The sequence below is a fragment of the Trachurus japonicus genome, chromosome 9, assembly GCF_045865225.1.
Source record: "Trachurus japonicus isolate A0001 chromosome 9, Traja_1.0".
In the NCBI taxonomy this organism is placed as follows: Eukaryota; Metazoa; Chordata; class Actinopteri; order Carangiformes; family Carangidae; genus Trachurus; species Trachurus japonicus.
Window position 1 is genome coordinate 1,300,832 of NC_140915.1, and position 19,890 is coordinate 1,320,721.

General features: G+C 48.6%; 1 protein-coding gene across 1 annotated transcript in view; it reads left to right on the plus strand.

The window, feature by feature from the left end:
• Positions 1-17,439, plus strand: part of LOC146980458 (rap guanine nucleotide exchange factor 1-like) — a 40,700-nt gene extending 23,261 nt beyond the window's left edge. The window contains exons 14-20 of the mRNA XM_085785679.1: positions 10,823-11,101; positions 11,244-11,328; positions 12,272-12,366; positions 12,456-12,534; positions 14,157-14,356; positions 15,180-15,320; positions 17,300-17,439. Coding sequence (XP_085641805.1) covers positions 10,823-11,101; positions 11,244-11,328; positions 12,272-12,366; positions 12,456-12,534; positions 14,157-14,356; positions 15,180-15,320; positions 17,300-17,435 — 1,015 coding nt within the window. The 3' untranslated portion in view covers positions 17,436-17,439. The remainder of the gene's footprint in view (positions 1-10,822; positions 11,102-11,243; positions 11,329-12,271; positions 12,367-12,455; positions 12,535-14,156; positions 14,357-15,179; positions 15,321-17,299) is intronic.
• Positions 17,440-19,890: the final 2,451 nt, after the last annotated feature.

Here is a 19,890-nt window from a genome sequence, read left to right on the forward strand (position 1 = left end):
GAGCTGCTCAGACTATGTAGAGTTACGCAATGAGGCAGCGTAGCCTCTGTACAGTACTGAAGTTAAACTCACTCACCCATAAAAGACGTGCTAAGCCGTGGGCAAAATCCTTATTGAATCTTGGCGAAGCGGTTAGCATCGTCGCCTGCCGTGCGGGAGACGCAAGTTCGAACCCCACTCAGGGCAGACCAGAGCAATATAAAATAACGTTGTGATTTGGGCCGTTGCTCTCGTTGTCATCAGCGTTTGCAGCTTAAAAATGTCCCGTTTTTGTTTAGTTTTTATTTTTTGCGGGCATTGCAGTGTCCTCCAGACAAAATGTTGAATGACCCCCCCCTCACTGACCTTTTTTTTTTTAGTGGACCCACCCCTCAACAAAGAATATTATGACATGACCCCCCCCCATTTTCCTCCGGTGGCCCATTCCATAAATAACGAACGGTCCCTTAGCGACCACCACGTAGCTACAGACAGCTGAGTGTTTCCTTAGCGACCACCACGTACAGACAGCTGAGTGTTTCCTTAGCGACCACCACGTAGCTACAGACAGCTGAGTGTTTCCTTAGCGACCACCACGTACAGACAGCTGAGTGTTTCCTTAGCGACCACCACGTAGCTACAGACAGCTGAGTGTTTCCTTAGCGACCACCACGTAGCTACAGACAGCTGAGTGTTTCCTTAGCGACCACCACGTACAGACAGCTGAGTGTTTCCTTAGCGACCACCACGTACAGACAGCTGAGTGTTTCCTTAGCGACCACCACGTAGCTACAGACAGCTGCGTGTTTCCTTAGCGACCACCACGTACAGACAGCTGAGTGAGTAGTCTGTTTCCTTAGCGACCACCACGTACAGACAGCTGAGTGTTTCCTTAGCGACCACCACGTACAGACAGCTGAGTGTTTCCTTAGCAACCACCACGTAGCTACAGACAGCTGAGTGTTTCCTTAGCGACCACCATGTAGCTACAGACAGCTGAGTGTTTCCTTAGCGACCACCACGTACAGACAGCTGAGTGTTTCCTTAGCGACCACCACGTAGCTACAGACAGCTGAGTGTTTCCTTAGCGACCACCATGTAGCTACAGACAGCTGAGTGTTTCCTTAGCGACCACCACGTACAGACAGCTGCGTGTTTCCTTAGCGACCACCACGTACAGACAGCTGAGTGTTTCCTTAGCGACCACCACGTAGCTACAGACAGCTGAGTGTTTCCTTAGCGACCACCACGTACAGACAGCTGAGTGTTTCCTTAGCGACCACCACGTAGCTACAGACAGCTGAGTGTTTCCTTAGCGACCACCACGTACAGACAGCTGAGTGTTTCCTTAGCGACCACCACGTAGCTACAGACAGCTGAGTGTTTCCTTAGCGACCACCACGTACAGACAGCTGAGTGTTTCCTTAGCGACCACCACGTACAGACAGCTGAGTGTTTCCTTAGCGACCACCACGTAGCTACAGACAGCTGCGTGTTTCCTTAGCGACCACCACGTACAGACAGCTGAGTGAGTAGTCTGTTTCCTTAGCGACCACCACGTACAGACAGCTGAGTGTTTCCTTAGCGACCACCACGTACAGACAGCTGAGTGTTTCCTTAGCAACCACCACGTAGCTACAGACAGCTGAGTGTTTCCTTAGCGACCACCATGTAGCTACAGACAGCTGAGTGTTTCCTTAGCGACCACCACGTACAGACAGCTGAGTGTTTCCTTAGCGACCACCACGTAGCTACAGACAGCTGAGTGTTTCCTTAGCGACCACCATGTAGCTACAGACAGCTGAGTGTTTCCTTAGCGACCACCACGTACAGACAGCTGCGTGTTTCCTTAGCGACCACCACGTACAGACAGCTGAGTGTTTCCTTAGCGACCACCACGTAGCTACAGACAGCTGAGTGTTTCCTTAGCGACCACCACGTACAGACAGCTGAGTGTTTCCTTAGCGACCACCACGTAGCTACAGACAGCTGAGTGTTTCCTTAGCGACCACCACGTACAGACAGCTGAGTGTTTCCTTAGCGACCACCACGTAGCTACAGACAGCTGAGTGTTTCCTTAGCGACCACCACGTACAGACAGCTGAGTGTTTCCTTAGCGACCACCACGTACAGACAGCTGAGTGTTTCCTTAGCGACCACCACGTAGCTACAGACAGCTGCGTGTTTCCTTAGCGACCACCACGTACAGACAGCTGAGTGAGTAGTCTGTTTCCTTAGCGACCACCACGTACAGACAGCTGAGTGTTTCCTTAGCGACCACCACGTACAGACAGCTGAGTGTTTCCTTAGCAACCACCACGTAGCTACAGACAGCTGAGTGTTTCCTTAGCGACCACCACGTACAGACAGCTGAGTGTTTCCTTAGCGACCACCACGTACAGACAGCTGAGTGTTTCCTTAGCGACCACCATGTAGCTACAGACAGCTGAGTGTTTCCTTAGCGACCACCACGTACAGACAGCTGAGTGTTTCCTTAGCGACCACCACGTAGCTACAGACAGCTGAGTGTTTCCTTAGCGACCACCATGTAGCTACAGACAGCTGAGTGTTTCCTTAGCGACCACCACGTACAGACAGCTGCGTGTTTCCTTAGCGACCACCACGTACAGACAGCTGAGTGTTTCCTTAGCGACCACCACGTAGCTACAGACAGCTGAGTGTTTCCTTAGCGACCACCACGTAGCTACAGACAGCTGAGTGTTTCCTTAGCGACCACCACGTAGCTACAGACAGCTGAGTGTTTCCTTAGCGACCACCACGTACAGACAGCTGAGTGTTTCCTTAGCGACCACCACGTAGCTACAGACAGCTGAGTGTTTCCTTAGCGACCACCACGTAGCTACAGACAGCTGAGTGTTTCCTTAGCGACCACCACGTAGCTACAGACAGCTGAGTGTTTCCTTAGCGACCACCACGTACAGACAGCTGAGTGTTTCCTTAGCGACCACCACGTACAGACAGCTGAGTGTTTCCTTAGCGACCACCACGTAGCTACAGACAGCTGAGTGTTTCCTTAGCGACCACCACGTAGCTACAGACAGCTGAGTGTTTCCTTAGCGACCACCACGTACAGACAGCTGAGTGTTTCCTTAGCGACCACCACGTAGCTACAGACAGCTGAGTGTTTCCTTAGCGACCACCACGTACAGACAGCTGAGTGTTTCCTTAGCGACCACCACGTACAGACAGCTGAGTGTTTCCTTAGCGACCACCACGTAGCTACAGACAGCTGAGTGTTTCCTTAGCGACCACCACGTACAGACAGCTGAGTGTTTCCTTAGCGACCACCACGTAGCTACAGACAGCTGAGTGTTTCCTTAGCGACCACCACGTACAGACAGCTGAGTGTTTCCTTAGCGACCACCACGTACAGACAGCTGAGTGTTTCCTTAGCGACCACCACGTAGCTACAGACAGCTGAGTGTTTCCTTAGCGACCACCACGTAGTACAGACAGCTGAGTGTTTCCTTAGCGACCACCACGTAGCTACAGACAGCTGAGTGTTTCCTTAGCGACCACCACGTACAGACAGCTGAGTGTTTCCTTAGCGACCACCACGTACAGACAGCTGAGTGTTTCCTTAGCGACCACCACGTAGCTACAGACAGCTGAGTGTTTCTTTAGCGACCACCACGTACAGACAGCTGAGTGTTTCCTTAGCGACCACCACGTAGCTACAGACAGCTGAGTGTTTCCTTAGCGACCACCACGTAGCTACAGACAGCTGAGTGTTTCCTTAGCGACCACCACGTACAGACAGCTGAGTGTTTCCTTAGCGACCACCACGTAGCTACAGACAGCTGAGTGTTTCCTTAGCGACCACCACGTACAGACAGCTGAGTGTTTCCTTAGCGACCACCACGTAGCTACAGACAGCTGAGTGTTTCCTTAGCGACCACCACGTAGCTACAGACAGCTGAGTGTTTCCTTAGCGACCACCACGTAGCTACAGACAGCTGAGTGTTTCCTTAGCGACCACCACGTAGCTACAGACAGCTGAGTGTTTCCTTAGCGACCACCACGTAGCTACAGACAGCTGAGTGTTTCCTTAGCGACCACCACGTAGCTACAGACAGCTGAGTGTTTCCTTAGCGACCACCACGTACAGACAGCTGAGTGTTTCCTTAGCGACCACCACGTAGCTACAGACAGCTGAGTGTTTCCTTAGCGACCACCACGTAGCTACAGACAGCTGAGTGTTTCCTTAGCGACCACCACGTAGCTACAGACAGCTGAGTGTTTCCTTAGCGACCACCACGTAGCTACAGACAGCTGAGTGTTTCCTTAGCGACCACCATGTACAGACAGCTGAGTGTTTCCTTAGCGACCACCACGTAGCTACAGACAGCTGAGTGTTTCCTTAGCGACCACCACGTACAGACAGCTGAGTGTTTCCTTAGCGACCACCACGTAGCTACAGACAGCTGAGTGTTTCCTTAGCGACCACCACGTAGCTACAGACAGCTGAGTGTTTCCTTAGCGACCACCACGTACAGACAGCTGAGTGTTTCCTTAGCGACCACCACGTAGCTACAGACAGCTGAGTGTTTCTTTAGCGACCACCACGTAGCTACAGACAGCTGAGTGTTTCCTTAGCGACCACCACGTAGCTACAGACAGCTGAGTGTTTCCTTAGCGACCACCACGTAGCTACAGACAGCTGCGTGTTTCCTTAGCGACCACCATGTACAGACAGCTGAGTGTTTCCTTAGCGACCACCACGTAGCTACAGACAGCTGAGTGTTTCCTTAGCGACCACCACGTACAGACAGCTGAGTGTTTCCTTAGCGACCACCACGTAGCTACAGACAGCTGAGTGTTTCCTTAGCGACCACCACGTAGCTACAGACAGCTGAGTGTTTCCTTAGCGACCACCATGTAGCTACAGACAGCTGAGTGTTTCCTTAGCGACCACCACGTAGCTACAGACAGCTGAGTGTTTCCTTAGCGACCACCACGTAGCTACAGACAGCTGAGTGTTTCCTTAGCAACCACCACGTACAGACAGCTGAGTGTTTCCTTAGCGACCACCACATACAGACAGCTGCGTGTTTCCTTAGCGACCACCATGTACAGACAGCTGAGTGTTTCCTTAGCGACCACCACGTAGCTACAGACAGCTGAGTGTTTCCTTAGCGACCACCACGTACAGACAGCTGAGTGTTTCCTTAGCGACCACCACGTAGCTACAGACAGCTGAGTGTTTCCTTAGCGACCACCACGTAGCTACAGACAGCTGAGTGTTTCCTTAGCGACCACCACGTAGCTACAGACAGCTGAGTGTTTCCTTAGCGACCACCACGTACAGACAGCTGAGTGTTTCCTTAGCGACCACCACATACAGACAGCTGCGTGTTTCCTTAGCGACCACCACGTACAGACAGCTGAGTGTTTCCTTAGCGACCACCACGTACAGACAGCTGAGTGTTTCCTTAGCGACCACCACGTAGCTACAGACAGCTGAGTGTTTCCTTAGCGACCACCACGTACAGACAGCTGAGTGTTTCCTTAGCGACCACCACGTAGCTACAGACAGCTGCGTGTTTCCTTAGCGACCACCATGTACAGACAGCTGAGTGTTTCCTTAGCGACCACCACGTAGCTACAGACAGCTGCGTGTTTCCTTAGCGACCACCATGTACAGACAGCTGAGTGTTTCCTTAGCGACCACCACGTAGCTACAGACAGCTGAGTGTTTCCTTAGCGACCACCACGTAGCTACAGACAGCTGAGTGTTTCCTTAGCGACCACCACGTAGCTACAGACAGCTGAGTGTTTCCTTAGCGACCATCACGTAGCTACAGACAGCTGAGTGTTTCCTTAGCGACCACCACGTACAGACAGCTGAGTGTTTCCTTAGCGACCACCACATACAGACAGCTGCGTGTTTTCCTTAGCGACCACCATGTACAGACAGCTGAGTGTTTCCTTAGCGACCACCACGTAGCTACAGACAGCTGAGTGTTTCCTTAGCGACCACCACGTACAGACAGCTGAGTGTTTCCTTAGCGACCACCACGTAGCTACAGACAGCTGAGTGTTTCCTTAGCGACCACCACGTACAGACAGCTGAGTGTTTCCTTAGCGACCACCACGTAGCTACAGACAGCTGAGTGTTTCCTTAGCGACCACCACGTAGCTACAGACAGCTGAGTGTTTCCTTAGCGACCACCACGTAGCTACAGACAGCTGAGTGTTTCCTTAGCGACCACCACGTACAGACAGCTGAGTGTTTCCTTAGCGACCACCACGTACAGACAGCTGAGTGTTTCCTTAGCGACCACCACGTAGCTACAGACAGCTGAGTGTTTCTTTAGCGACCACCACGTACAGACAGCTGAGTGTTTCCTTAGCGACCACCACGTAGCTACAGACAGCTGAGTGTTTCCTTAGCGACCACCACGTAGCTACAGACAGCTGAGTGTTTCCTTAGCGACCACCACGTACAGACAGCTGAGTGTTTCCTTAGCGACCACCACGTAGCTACAGACAGCTGAGTGTTTCCTTAGCGACCACCACGTACAGACAGCTGAGTGTTTCCTTAGCGACCACCACGTACAGACAGCTGAGTGTTTCCTTAGCGACCACCACGTAGCTACAGACAGCTGAGTGTTTCCTTAGCGACCACCACGTAGCTACAGACAGCTGAGTGTTTCCTTAGCGACCACCACGTAGCTACAGACAGCTGAGTGTTTCCTTAGCGACCACCACGTAGCTACAGACAGCTGAGTGTTTCCTTAGCGACCACCACGTAGCTACAGACAGCTGAGTGTTTCCTTAGCGACCACCACGTACAGACAGCTGAGTGTTTCCTTAGCGACCACCACGTAGCTACAGACAGCTGAGTGTTTCCTTAGCGACCACCACGTAGCTACAGACAGCTGAGTGTTTCCTTAGCGACCACCACGTAGCTACAGACAGCTGAGTGTTTCCTTAGCGACCACCACGTAGCTACAGACAGCTGCGTGTTTCCTTAGCGACCACCATGTACAGACAGCTGAGTGTTTCCTTAGCGACCACCACGTAGCTACAGACAGCTGAGTGTTTCCTTAGCGACCACCACGTACAGACAGCTGAGTGTTTCCTTAGCGACCACCACGTAGCTACAGACAGCTGAGTGTTTCCTTAGCGACCACCACGTAGCTACAGACAGCTGAGTGTTTCCTTAGCGACCACCACGTACAGACAGCTGAGTGTTTCCTTAGCGACCACCACGTAGCTACAGACAGCTGAGTGTTTCTTTAGCGACCACCACGTAGCTACAGACAGCTGAGTGTTTCCTTAGCGACCACCACGTAGCTACAGACAGCTGAGTGTTTCCTTAGCGACCACCACGTAGCTACAGACAGCTGCGTGTTTCCTTAGCGACCACCATGTACAGACAGCTGAGTGTTTCCTTAGCGACCACCACGTAGCTACAGACAGCTGAGTGTTTCCTTAGCGACCACCACGTACAGACAGCTGAGTGTTTCCTTAGCGACCACCACGTAGCTACAGACAGCTGAGTGTTTCCTTAGCGACCACCACGTAGCTACAGACAGCTGAGTGTTTCCTTAGCGACCACCATGTAGCTACAGACAGCTGAGTGTTTCCTTAGCGACCACACGTAGCTACAGACAGCTGAGTGTTTCCTTAGCGACCACCACGTAGCTACAGACAGCTGAGTGTTTCCTTAGCAACCACCACGTACAGACAGCTGAGTGTTTCCTTAGCGACCACCACATACAGACAGCTGCGTGTTTCCTTAGCGACCACCATGTACAGACAGCTGAGTGTTTCCTTAGCGACCACCACGTAGCTACAGACAGCTGAGTGTTTCCTTAGCGACCACCACGTACAGACAGCTGAGTGTTTCCTTAGCGACCACCACGTAGCTACAGACAGCTGAGTGTTTCCTTAGCGACCACCACGTAGCTACAGACAGCTGAGTGTTTCCTTAGCGACCACCACGTAGCTACAGACAGCTGAGTGTTTCCTTAGCGACCACCACGTACAGACAGCTGAGTGTTTCCTTAGCGACCACCACATACAGACAGCTGCGTGTTTCCTTAGCGACCACCATGTACAGACAGCTGAGTGTTTCCTTAGCGACCACCACGTAGCTACAGACAGCTGCGTGTTTCCTTAGCGACCACCATGTACAGACAGCTGAGTGTTTCCTTAGCGACCACCACGTAGCTACAGACAGCTGAGTGTTTCCTTAGCGACCACCACGTAGCTACAGACAGCTGAGTGTTTCCTTAGCGACCACCACGTAGCTACAGACAGCTGAGTGTTTCCTTAGCGACCATCACGTAGCTACAGACAGCTGAGTGTTTCCTTAGCGACCACCACGTACAGACAGCTGAGTGTTTCCTTAGCGACCACCACATACAGACAGCTGCGTGTTTCCTTAGCGACCACCATGTACAGACAGCTGAGTGTTTCCTTAGCGACCACCACGTAGCTACAGACAGCTGAGTGTTTCCTTAGCGACCACCACGTACAGACAGCTGAGTGTTTCCTTAGCGACCACCACGTAGCTACAGACAGCTGAGTGTTTCCTTAGCGACCACCACGTAGCTACAGACAGCTGAGTGTTTCCTTAGCGACCACCACGTAGCTACAGACAGCTGAGTGTTTCCTTAGCGACCACCATGTACAGACAGCTGAGTGTTTCCTTAGCGACCACCACATACAGACAGCTGCGTGTTTCCTTAGCGACCACCATATACAGACAGCTGAGTGTTTCCTTAGCGACCACCACGTAGCTACAGACAGCTGCGTGTTTCCTTAGCGACCACCATGTACAGACAGCTGAGTGTTTCCTTAGCGACCACCACGTAGCTACAGACAGCTGAGTGTTTCCTTAGCGACCACCACGTACAGACAGCTGAGTGTTTCCTTAGCGACCACCACGTAGCTACAGACAGCTGAGTGTTTCCTTAGCGACCACCACGTAGCTACAGACAGCTGAGTGTTTCCTTAGCGACCACCACGTAGCTACAGACAGCTGAGTGTTTCCTTAGCGACCACCACGTAGCTACAGACAGCTGAGTGTTTCCTTAGCGACCACCACGTACAGACAGCTGAGTGTTTCCTTAGCGACCACCACGTAGCTACAGACAGCTGAGTGTTTCCTTAGCGACCACCACGTAGCTACAGACAGCTGAGTGTTTCCTTAGCGACCACCACGTACAGACAGCTGAGTGTTTCCTTAGCGACCACCACGTAGCTACAGACAGCTGAGTGTTTCTTTAGCGACCACCACGTAGCTACAGACAGCTGAGTGTTTCCTTAGCGACCACCACGTACAGACAGCTGAGTGTTTCCTTAGCGACCACCACGCAGCTACAGACAGCTGAGTGTTTCCTTAGCGACCACCACGTACAGACAGCTGAGTGTTTCCTTAGCGACCACCACGTAGCTACAGACAGATGAGTGTTTCCTTAGCGACCACCACGTACAGACAGCTGAGTGTTTCCTTAGCGACCACCACGTAGCTACAGACAGCTGAGTGTTTCCTTAGCGACCACCACGTAGCTACAGACAGCTGAGTGTTTCCTTAGCGACCACCACGTACAGACAGCTGAGTGTTTCCTTAGCGACCACCACGTAGCTACAGACAGCTGAGTGTTTCCTTAGCGGCCACCACGTACAGACAGCTGAGTGTTTCCTTAGCGACCACCACGTACAGACAGCTGAGTGTTTCCTTAGCGACCACCACGTAGCTACAGACAGCTGAGTGTTTCTTTAGCGACCACCACGTAGCTACAGACAGCTGAGTGTTTCCTTAGCGACCACCACGTAGCTACAGACAGCTGAGTGTTTCCTTAGCGACCACCACGTACAGACAGCTGAGTGTTTCCTTAGCGACCACCACGTAGCTACAGACAGCTGAGTGTTTCTTTAGCGACCACCACGTACAGACAGCTGAGTGTTTCCTTAGCGACCACCACGTAGCTACAGACAGCTGAGTGTTTCCTTAGCGACCACCACGTACAGACAGCTGAGTGTTTCCTTAGCGACCACCACGTACAGACAGCTGAGTGTTTCCTTAGCGACCACCACGTAGCTACAGACAGCTGAGTGTTTCCTTAGCGACCACCACGTAGCTACAGACAGCTGAGTGTTTCCTTAGCGACCACCACGTACAGACAGCTGAGTGTTTCCTTAGCGACCACCACGTAGCTACAGACAGCTGAGTGTTTCCTTAGCGACCACCACGTACAGACAGCTGAGTGTTTCCTTAGCGAGCACCACGTAGCTACAGACAGCTGAGTGTTTCCTTAGCGACCACCACGTACAGACAGCTGAGTGTTTCCTTAGCGACCACCACGTAGCTACAGACAGCTGAGTGTTTCCTTAGCGACCACCACGTAGCTACAGACAGCTGAGTGTTTCTTTAGCGACCACCACGTAGCTACAGACAGCTGAGTGTTTCCTTAGCGACCACCACGTAGCTACAGACAGCTGAGTGTTTCCTTAGCGACCACCACGTACAGACAGCTGAGTGTTTCCTTAGCGACCACCACGTAGCTACAGACAGCTGAGTGTTTCTTTAGCGACCACCACGTAGCTACAGACAGCTGAGTGTTTCCTTAGCGACCACCACGTACAGACAGCTGAGTGTTTCCTTAGCGACCACCACGTAGCTACAGACAGCTGAGTGTTTCCTTAGCGACCACCACGTACAGACAGCTGAGTGTTTCCTTAGCGACCACCACGTAGCTACAGACAGCTGAGTGTTTCCTTAGCGACCACCACGTAGCTACAGACAGCTGAGTGTTTCCTTAGCGACCACCACGTACAGACAGCTGAGTGTTTCCTTAGCGACCACCACGTACAGACAGCTGAGTGACGGCGGCGAGGCGGAGCGTCGCAGCGCCGCCAGCACGTTCCGGCTGCTGCTGCGGGTGGTGGACGAGCTGAGCGCCGTGGAGCTGCACTCTGATTTGCTGCTGCTGCTCACGGAGCTGGTGTTCAGCCTCCTGATTGGTGGAGAGCTGGCCAACGCCTACCAGCTGCGCCACAACATCCTGGCCAAGATGGAGCAGAAGTGGCAGCTCATTGGCTCTCCACTGTCGCTCCGCCCCCTCGCCGCCAGGGGCGTGGCAGCAAGGTAGGTCACACACACACACACACACACACCTGGTGGAGGTGTACCTGCTGAGCTGTGATTGGTCGGTGCTGAGCTGTGATTGGTCGGTGCTGAGCTGTGATTGGTCGGTGGTGACCTCACCTGTCTCTGCTCTCGTCCTCAGACCAGGAACTCTGCTGGACTTCAGGAGCCAGGACCTGGCGGAACAGCTGACGCTGCTGGACTCAGAGCTCTTCTACAAGATCGAGGTCTATACACTCACCTGTCTGTCTCACCTGTCTCACCTGTCTGTTTCTGTCTCACCTGTCTGTTTCTGTCTCACCTGTCTCACCTGTTTCTGTCTCACCTGTCTCACCTGTCTCACCTGTCCGGTGTAGGTTTTAGGACATCCTCAGGTGTCAGGCTTCAGCCTCAGACTTTAGATGAAAAGGCATAAGCTCTCAGGAAAACCTCCGTCAGGTGGCCACTAAACAGCCTCTGAAAAAAGTCGTCAGACCAAAAGATGTCACACCAAAAGATGTCACACCAAAAGACGTCAGACCAAAAGGCATCAGAATGATGATGTCTTTTTTTTTTTACGCCTTTTTTCTGACACCTTTTGGTGTGACGCCTTCTGGTGTGACATCTTTTGGTGTGACGCCTTTTGGTGTGACGCCTTTTGGTCTGACACCTTTTGGTCTGACACCTTTTGGTGTGACATCTTTTGGTGTGACGCCTTTTGGTGTGACACCTTTTGGTCTGACGCCTTTTGGTGTGACATCTTTTGGTGTGACGCCTTTTGGTGTGACACCTTTTGGTCTGACACCTTTTGGTGTGACACCTTTTGGTCTGACGCCTTTTGGTCTGACATCTTTTGGTGTGACATCTTTTGGTGTGACACCTTTTGGTCTGACGTCTTTTTTCGGAGGCTGTTTAGTGGCCACCTGACGGAGGTTTTCCTGAGACCTTATGCCTTTTCATCTAAAGTCTGAGGCTGAAGCCTGACACCTGAGGATGTCCTAAAATGTACACCGTACACCTGTCTCTCTCTCACCTGTCTGTCTCTGTCTCACCTGTCTCATCTATCTCTGTCTCACCTTTATCTGTCTGTCGCACCTGTCTCATCTATCTCTGTCTCACCTGTCTGTCTCTGTCTCACCTTTATCTGTCTGTCTCACCTGTCTGTCTCTACCTGTCTGTGTCTGTCTCCAGCTGCCAGAGGTGTTGATGTGGTCTAAGGAGCAGAACGAGGAGAAGAGTCCCAACCTGACTGAGTTCACTCAGCACTTCAACAACGTGTCCTTCTGGTAAGACACTGACCTACACCGATGACATCATCAATGACATCATCAATCGTTATGATGTTACATGTGTGTGTGTGTGTGTGTGTGTTCAGGGTCCGGTCGGTCATCATCCTGCAAGACAAACCTCAGGACCGAGAGAAACTGCTGCTCAAGTTCCTGAAAGTCATGAAGGTGAATACATGTATCCACCACTTTATTTTCCCATGATCCATTGCGTCACACCACAACGGAAGTGGGTTTTAGTAGCATTCTAGCGAGCGGCTAACTGGTAGCGTTAGCCACTGGTTCTAGCGAGCGGCTAACTGGTAGCGTTAGCGACCGGTTCTAGGTAGCGGCTAACTGGTAGCGTTAGCCACCAGTTCTAGCGAGCGGCTAACTGGTAGCGTTAGCGACCGGTTCTAGGTAGCGGCTAACTGGTAGCGTTAGCCACCAGTTCTAGCGAGCGGCTAACTGGTAGCGTTAGCCACTGGTTCTAGCGAGCGGCTAACTGGTAGCGTTAGCGACCGGTTCTAGGTAGCGGCTAACTGGTAGCGTTAGCCACCAGTTCTAGCGAGCGGCTAACTGGTAGCGTTAGCCACTGGTTCTAGCGAGCGGCTAACTGGTAGCGTTAGCGACCGGTTCTAGGTAGCGGCTAACTGGTAGCGTTAGCCACCAGTTCTAGCGAGCGGCTAACTGGTAGCGTTAGAGGCTAACTGGTAGCGTTAGCCACCGGTGTAGGTACCAAATGTGGGGGCTCCGGGCTGCCAAAACCGTTTTGACTAAATCTGATGTTTGTTAAGTCTATAAAACGAATTATTGAACAAACATTACTATTTCTGTGTGCACGTTTTTGTAATTAGTCATGGTTATCGTAGTTGTTAGCTTTGCTGCTGCTGACAGCTAACAGCAGCAGCTAAGCTAACATCAGGACGTCAGCTGTTAAAACCCTCCCGTTGTGGGACACGACATGAAACTACTCCAGTTAGCTCAGTCATGTTGGAACTAGGATATCCGCTGGAGAAAATATTTTTTTCATGGACCGTTTATTGAGTTATTGTTTATTGACACTGCTAACGGCTAATAGCTAACGGTGGAATCGAGTGTCATGGCGTCATTCTCCGGAAAGTGGTGGATATAGATGCAGTCATAGGTAGATCTAGACAAGTCACCTGACGCTGTCGCCCAATCACACGCCGGCGCCACCCGGCCGGCCGCCATCTTGGCTCCGTCTGCTCCCTCGGAGCTTCAAGCCTCTGGTTCATCTTCTACTGAAACAACCACAACTTGATCAGTTTGTGACCCATTTTCAAACGGTTTGGTTTGTTATGAACGGTTGATGCGTTAATTCACCAGGCGAAATCTCAGAAAAATCGACCTTAGGCTACTGCGAAAAAAAATGATGTCGCATTTTCACTGCGTAACATTCGCAGTCGGAGAGAAAGGACTCGTGAGGAAAACCAGAGTTAAAAAAAAATATTGACGCGCAAATTATTCACAGGAAAAACTGGTTTTAGTGCAGGCGACTGGATCAGAGGACTGACACAAGATGGCCGCCTGTCATTACCTCTACTTTACTTTACTTTAATTGTTTATTTGGGTGGGACAGTGCACATTAATGAACATATAAAAGATGTAAATACATGTAGCTGTTTTATCTGCTGCTGATTTTAACGTGTCTGGTTTTTCTCTTAGTCTTTTGTTTATTTTGTTTCTGGTTTCTGTAGCACTTTGAGATTACTTTATGAAAAGTGCTTTACAAATAAAATGTGTGTGTGTGTGTGTGTGTGTGTGTGTGTGTGTGTGTGTGTGTGCAGCACCTGCGGAAGCTGAACAACTTCAACTCGTACCTGTCCATCCTGTCGGCTCTAGACTCGGCCCCCCTGCGGCGTCTGGACTGGCAGCGCAGCACGGCCGAGGCTCTGGAGGAGTTCAGCTCTCTGATCGACAGCTCCTCGTCCTTCAGAGTCTACAGGACGGCTCTGTCTGAAGTGGAGCGTCCCTGCATCCCTTACCTGTACGTTATATACACCTGTATACCTTACCTGTACGTTATATACACCTGTATACCTTACCTGTACGTTATATACACCTGTATCCCTTACCTGTAGGTTATATACACCTGCATACCTTACCTGTACGTTATATACACCTGTATACCTTACCTGTACGTTATATACACCTGTATACCTTACCTGTACGTTATATACACCTGTATCCCTTACCTGTAGGTTATATACACCTGTATACCTTACCTGTAGGTTCACCTGTATGTTCACACCAAAACCACCAAAACCGTTGTGACTAAATCTGATGTTTGTAAAGTTTATAAAACCAATGACTGGACAAACATTACTATTTCTGTGTGCACGTTTTTGTAATTAGTCATGGCTATCGTAGTTGTTAGCTTAGCTGCTGCTGACAGCTAAGCTAACAGTAGCTAAGCTAACGGTAGCTAAGCTAACATCAGGACGTCAGCTGTTAAAACCCTCCCGTTGTGGGACACCACATGAAACTACTCCAGTTAGCTCAGTCATGTTGGAACTCAGATATCCGCTGGAGAAAATATTTGTTCATGGAGCGTTTATTGAGTCACTGAGTTATTAAAGTTAAACAGGTAGCTAACCGTTAGCCCGGCTAATCTATGATGACCATGACTAATTACAAAAATGTGCACACAGAAATAGTAATGTTTGTCCAGTCATTGGTTTTATAAACTTTACAAACATCAGATTAGTCTAAACGGTGATATAGTGACATGAAAAAGTAGATAAATATAGTGAAACTCTCGTCTGTCTCACCTGTCTGTCTCTCACCTGTCTGTCTGTCTGTCTGTCCAGGGGTTTGATCCTTCAGGACTTGACCTTCGTCCACCTGGGGAATCCCGACAGCTTGATGACATCACAGGGGTCAAAGGTCAACTTCTCTAAGCGCTGGCAGCAGTTCAACATCCTCTACACGCTGAGGAGCTACCAGCAAGTGTGAGTTACAGCCGCTCTGAACCGCTACTTTGTTACCATGGCGATGCCGAGTCGACACGCAAAATTACATCAGTACCTGCTTTCCAAAACTAGATGTAATTCAAAGTCTGGCGGAGTCGAGACCCAAGTTGACGCTCGGTGTGTTCAGGTGCAGTGGGAAGCTCCCGTTGGTGTCATAAACACAGGAATATCAACTCTGGACTTGACTTGAAGTAAATAAACTTCTGGCTTCATGTTTGAGTCTCCACCTGACGCTGTCTGTGGAAAAAAATGTACACTCCAAGCAAGTAAAGAGTTGATATTCCTGTGTTTATGACACAAACAGGAGCTTCCCACTGCACCTGAACACACCGAGCGTCAACTTGGGTCTCCAGACTTTGAATTAGATCTAGTTTTACAAACATGTCGGCTTGTTGAAGTAAATAAACTTCTGGCTGCATGTTTGAGTCTCCATCTGACGCTGTCTGTGGCTTTGAGGGCTGGAAACAGCCTAAGCAGCAGAACTTACATCCACTCCCATTCATCGCTGCCGTGGCGACGCGGGGACAGACACAACTACCGCAAAACAGGAGACATTAAAGGGTTAGTTCAACATTTAGTCAAACTGGCCCATTGCCATAACCCCTATAGTCATAGCAGTAGGTTTGTTACCTTTAATTGTCGGTGCAAGCTGTTTTTAGAACGGCGGAGCAGAGCCGTGAGCTGCTCAGAGCTACGCTACGGAGGCTCATTATGGGATTTCTTGGTTTCCCTCATCAAACTCATCAAATACACAATCCAACAACTCCACAACGCTCTGGTGGACAAGTTGTGAGCTGCACATTCACCACGCTATGAGATAATAACACAACGTTACCACACAGAGTTGTTTTAGAGGGAAATACAGAGACTGTTGATGAAAAACTGTCCCTGAAGGCAACGTGCATCAGTGGTTTTACATGAATTTCCCTCTAAAAGAACTCTGTGTGGTAACGTTGTGTTATTATCTCATAACGTGGTGAATGTGCAGCTCACAACTTGTCCACCAGAGCGTTGTGGAGCTGTTGGATTGTGTATTTGATGAGTTTTTAATGAGAGAAACCAAGAAATCCCATAATGAGCCTCCGTAGCGTAGCTCTGAGCAGCTCACGGCTCTGCTCCGCCGTTCTAAAAATAGCTTGCACCGACAATTAAAGGTAACGAACCTACTGCTATGACTATAGGGATTATGGTGATGGGACAATTTGACTGAATGTTGAACTATCCCTTTAAACTGAAAATCTTCAGATTCCTTCTTTTAGACCTAAAATGTTAGGAACATACAGCCCCCGAGGTGAATTTGCCCGGAATTGTCCTTTAAGTAGCGAGAATCGTGGAAGTGAACTGGTGTTGGTATGGTGACAGACCTCCTCTCACCCGTCTCTCTCTCTCTCTCCCTTTTTTTTTTTTTTTAAACAACTTTATTGACAACAAGAGTATAGACAGGACTGAATACAGTTAGATGAAATAAGTGTATACAACATTAATACACAACCAAACCATCATAAATACACCAGGGGATGACAGCAAGACAGAAAAAACATCAACTTAAATAAATATTATGTAAAGATTAAAAAGACCAGACGTTTTAACAGCTTTTTATTCTCACAATCACAGAGGGAGGAGATATACTGACCAACATGCAGACAGTTCCAAGAAGTTTGGCTTCTTACCAGAACATTTAGACTCATGTATATAACATTTGGATAAAATAATTAACAAATTAATCATATAAAACTGAGAATTTAGTATATTTATCATATTCAGTGAAGCCAAACAAAACATTTTTCCAGCATAAATGAAACTGGGGATAAATATGATCAGTGATAAAGCGTGTCAGTCTGCTCCAAAGTTGTCTGGTGTGTGGGCCAGACCAGAATAAATGAACCAAGGTTTCATTGACAGAGACACAGTGGGTACAGTTCACATCAATGTCTCCCTCTCTCCCTCTCTCCCTCCAGACCGTACTCCCTGCAGCCCAACGATGACATCATCCTGTTCTTCAACGACTTCAGCGACCACCTGGCGGAGGAGGCGCTGTGGGAGCTGTCTCTGAGGCTCCGCCCCCGCAACGTCCCCCGAGCCAATCAGAGATGAGGCTCCACCCCCGCAACGTCCCCCGAGCCAATCAGAGATGAGGCTCAGCTAACCCGGGTTAAACCGATGTTAACCTGGGTTAATGTGATGTTAACCTGGTTACCTAGGTTACCGTGGCGGTAGAAAGTAGAGGAACCAACCAGAGATCAACTGGTGAACTGAGCTGAGTGATGCTAAGCTAATGCTAACATCTCACTGACCATACAGCTAACAGCAGGTTACCATGGTTACCGTGGTTGACGGCGCGCTAACTCATAGTACTAACGCAGTAGTAGGCTAACAGACGGGGGGGGGGGGGGGGCGTGGCCTCCTGAACCTGTAACCATGGAAACATGTCAGTAAAATGTCACTGTTCACTCTGTTCAACTCTCCTCTGCTCTGATTGGCCGAGGAGGAGAAACCTAATAAACTGATCACACCTGAGGCCAGAGAACTGACGTCATGTGATGATGATGATGATGATGATGATGATGATGATGATGATGATGCACAGCAATAATAAATACTGAATTAAAGATCATATTAATGTAAATGAACTGGATTGAATAAACTTTATTAATCCCAAAGGAAATTCTAGATGCAGCAGCAGCAGCAACAGGTTTATATTCATTCAAACAACACAACACAACACCACAGTAAACAGACTCAGTCACTTCTCATTACACTGCAAAAACTCTAAATCTTTCCAAGAATATTTGTCTCATTTCTAGTCAAAATGGCATTTCTAGTGAAAACAAATCTCATTCTACTTAAAATAAGACTCATCACATTAAAAGCAGCTTGTTTTTAGACACTTTTTACTTCTTTCAAGCAGATTTTCACTTGAAATAAGTAGAAAAATCTGATAGTGGAGCAAGTTTTTCTCTCTCATTACAAGCACAAAAAACCTGCTTTCACTGGCAGATTTTTCTACTTATTTGAAGTGAAAATTAGTTTGAAACGAGTGAAAATGATCTAAAAACAAGTTAATTTTTAGGTGATGAGTCTTATTTTAAGTGGAAAGAGATTAGTTTTGACTAGAAATGAGACATTTTGACAAGAAATAAGACAAATATTCTTGGAGAGATTTTGAGTTTTTGCAGTGTATCAGATAAAAGGAAGTTTGTTCTCAGTTCACAAACTGCACAAGTGCACGTTGCTGACGTTGACGGTTACTGCGGTTACTGTCGTCATGTTCAGACACACAGACAACAAGGTGGAAGCAGGTGTGTTAATGGGGAAGAGGTTGATGGGAAGTTGTCAGTCTATACAGGGGAACTACTGGACCATGAGGGTAACTATCTGCTCAGATTCTAGCTCAGTACTGGCTGGTTTATGTAGCAGTCATTCAGATAACAGGTTGTTCTAGTAGAAATGCAGCAGGTCTACAGGTTCAGAAACATCATTAATCACAAGTTAAAGGGAAAGTGGCCAAAGCAGTGGGGGGAAGAAAGGAAAGGGAAGGTGGTAAGAAGTGAACACACCACTCAGGTTAAACAACAGAGAAACACCAACTAGAGACGGTGGAGCCTCATTTCATTTTCATTCATTAGTTTATTTGTAACGGGTCTCCGTCTCCAAAATGTAAATACACCAGATTTAGCTCTAGGCTCATTTCCACAACAACAACAATTATACAAGGACGAAAATAAGAACAAAGTACAGCATGATACAAATACTATATCACAAAACCACAATACCATATCACAATATCACAATATATAGCCTACAATATCATACTGTATCTTCAGAAGGAAAGAGCAAGGAGTAGCTAGTAGTAAAATGAAGTGCGTGTAATCGACAAAGGTGTCGTATAGCGCTGTTAAGATTCATTAAAGTGCATCTGTTAAAAAGTGCCTACTATTTTTCGTAATCTAAAAAAAAAAAAGAAAACTACCCTTAATAATATAACACCAAAGGTAATACTAGTATAAACCATTTCCAGAAGGTTTGAGAGTCATAACAAGGTCTCTGTTGTGAAAGTGTCACCTTTACAGAAAAATTCACTGGATGGACAGAATCATTCATTATGTTGTCATGTTTTTCTTTTGTTTTGGATGAAACTGGGTATTTAAAAAATGTCACTCTGACTTTAGATTCTGTAAGATAATCAAAGGTATTGTTAGTTTTATTTCTCTCAGCTTGAGCAGGGTAAAGGTCGTGGGTTAAATAGATCTCATCAGTTAATTTGAACTCCTTTTATCAGGAAGTTAAAATCATTATGACAAACGAGAAGAAGCAGAGTGGGCTGGGACCAACAAGTCAAAGATATTTCCTTTTATAGATTTGACCCAACTAATCCTTATACTGTTAAAGGCTTTAAGGACATTGATGTGAACTCTTCCCACTGTGTCTCTGTTTATTCTGGTCTGGCCGACACACCAGACACTCTGCAGCTTTATCACTGATCATATTTATCTCCAGTTTCATTTATGCTGCAAAAATGTTTTGTTTGGCTTCACTGAATATGATAAAA